This window comes from Miniopterus natalensis, chromosome 7 (assembly GCF_054644295.1).
Source record: "Miniopterus natalensis isolate mMinNat1 chromosome 7, mMinNat1.hap1, whole genome shotgun sequence".
NCBI classification, from domain to species: Eukaryota; Metazoa; Chordata; class Mammalia; order Chiroptera; family Miniopteridae; genus Miniopterus; species Miniopterus natalensis.
This window is the reverse complement of record NC_142087.1, coordinates 14,887,499-14,889,845: the sequence shown is the minus strand read 5'-3', so window position 1 is coordinate 14,889,845 and position 2,347 is coordinate 14,887,499. Positions and strand designations below refer to the sequence as shown.

Below are 2,347 nucleotides of genomic sequence, written 5' to 3'. Positions count from 1 at the left end.
GGACTTGTTCAGCTTCTACTGATGCCTCCCACTGTCCCAGAAGAGGTCTGGAGGAGCACTCTAAACACTCGGTGATCAATTTATACAGCTGACCTGCAGGCTGACGTTCCCGGTGGTGAAAATCCTGCTCTTCTCTGATTTATTGTCCATGACTCAGCCCTACCCAAGTCAATAAAATGCAGAGTGAGACCTATCTTCCCCAGCACATTCAGTATGCTGCCAGATCATTCCTCACTCCTCTCAAGATACATTAAACTCTTGTTCCTGGCCTTAGCTGTCCTTGTGGTCCTGGCTCAAGCTTCCCCAGGTAACCAAACTATGGAGAGGAGGGGAAAGGGAGTAAGAATGGGGTCCTACTCATAGAATCACTGGAAAACTGAACGTGTGTAGGAGTGAGGATAGCCCACAGGGATGGCTGAGATTTGGTGAAAAGCTTAATAATGAATATGCTCCATTAATAAGGGCAGTCTGTCACCCTTGACCATGATGGTGTCTCATTAGGGAAGCTGGTGAATATCAGCAGAAGCAAGGGTGTCTTGTATGAAGTCCCTTCTATCTGCAGGAGGAACCCCAACATCTCTAGTGTTCTTAATACCCTGGGCCCAAATGTTCATAGAATCTCATCCCAGGCATCTTTCACTTCAATTTCACTTCTAATCGATACTACCTCTTGCGGTAACCAGTCCCATTACTTCAGCTCTCCATTGTTTGGCTTTGAATGCTCCTTTAAAGCAATCAGAGGAGGCATCTTGCTCTTGTCTTAGAATATTTAGTGAAAAACATGTAGGTTGATGTTGAATATCTACAGTTTCAAGGTGGTGCTGGAGTCAGGGCAGAAGATTCTGGATTCCAAATTAAACATGGCCAGAGCTCTCTAACAATACAGCAGGCTTCACGGCTAAGTGGTGAATAACTTTCTAATGGAAATGTTTCCACTTGACTTCCTGGAAATTCTAAAGTTTATGATTTTTCATTCCATGGTTTTCCTTTGGGCCATTGCGGCTGGAAGTTGCATCTTCTCTTGGATCAGCTTTTAAAGCTGAAAGTCTTTGCCAAACTCTCAGTTGTTCTAGAAGCAAAGGAAGGCAATTCTGAACTAACTCTGAGCTGATTTCAGCCTGCCTTAAACTCTGGCGAGGGCAACTCAAACAGAGGAGGGAGTTGCAGATGCAAAAGACACTTTGGAGAATGAATCTGCACATTGGCTTATGGAACCAGAGTCATCTTGACTCCGATTTTTCCAGTCTGAACATCCTGGTGAGAAAGAGAGAACTGGAAATTCTCTACCAGGAGGAGTGTTTGGGGAAAAAACAAGTAGAGGGAATCTGTCATTTAAACCAAGATACTATGACCTCTCATCTGAACTCAATGTGCCGGGGAATCTGAGTCTGCACTTTGTTTTATTGACCTAGGTAAGGCTGAGTCACAAACAGTAAATCATATAAGGGCAGTGTTACACTATCCAGAACATTAGCCAGCAGATCCGCAATATGAATTGATCATTCAGTGTTCAAAGTCCTGCTCAAAGTCATCAGGGGCATTAGAACAGTGCCTGGCACATAGTAAGTGCCCAACAAATCACTGTTGAGTGAATAATGAAGGGGGGGTAGAAAGAGATAATTGAAGGTGGAGACCCACTCCCTGGCAAGTACCTGGATTTGGCGATAAGGAGGAACCAGTGTTGATGAAATTATGTGAAAAAATTATGGAGGTGGAAACATAAGCATAGAAATGAAGTCCAACTGGAGGAAGAGAGATAACCAGTCATACCCAGTACGCATCAAAACCAGCAGTAGGCATTCTACATGCACCATTATTACTACAATTACCATCATCCTTAGTAGAATAGTCTTTACTCTTTTTCATGTATTTGTTTAATCACTTATGTTTATTTTGATAGGTGGATGGTTCCAAAAGTGCTTTTATAGAATTGGCCAATGCAGGCCAAATTGCCACGAAAATGAGAAGCAGAAAGGAAAATGTATAGGGGGAAAACGTTGCTGCCTCCCTATGGTAAAGTCGAAATCATCAAGCCTTCCTGAGAAAGAAGAGATGACATGTAAGACTAGGACAAATGAAACTAGCCAAAGAATTTTAACAGACCTTATAATGAGTCAGTGAAATGACTAGGCACCTGCATGGTTCTTAGATTTTAGATACCGGCAGTGTACTCACATGGTCCCTTAAAGACAATATGCTTGTGTCAGCTATTATATCTTGTCTTTCTAGTCCTCTGTAGCCTAACATCTCTAGGTTGTCCCAGAATAGGACTGATCATATTGGTTCTCATGGTAAGATAATTTCATAGGATCTGGATCCTGAATTCCCAAGCATCTGACTAGGTGCT

General features: G+C 42.7%; 1 protein-coding gene across 1 annotated transcript; it reads left to right on the top strand.

Moving 5' to 3' along the window:
* Positions 1 to 213: 213 nt before the first annotated feature.
* LOC107527731 (beta-defensin 115-like) lies at positions 214 to 2,121 on the top strand. Its single transcript, XM_016200556.2, has 2 exons — positions 214 to 307; positions 1,901 to 2,121. The coding sequence occupies exons 1-2, from the start codon at positions 214 to 216 to the stop codon at positions 2,119 to 2,121; spliced, it is 315 nt and encodes a 104-aa protein (XP_016056042.1).
* The last annotated feature ends 226 nt before the right edge of the window (positions 2,122 to 2,347 follow it).

Excerpts from the sequence above, each read along its gene's own strand:
- LOC107527731 (XM_016200556.2), top strand. The coding sequence starts at position 214 with ATGCTGCCAGATCATTCCTCACTCCTCTCAAGATACATTAAACTCTTG. Across the intron at positions 308-1,900 it reads CCTGGCTCAAGCTTCCCCAG|GTGGATGGTTCCAAAAGTGC; the intron begins GTAACCAAACTA and ends TTATTTTGATAG.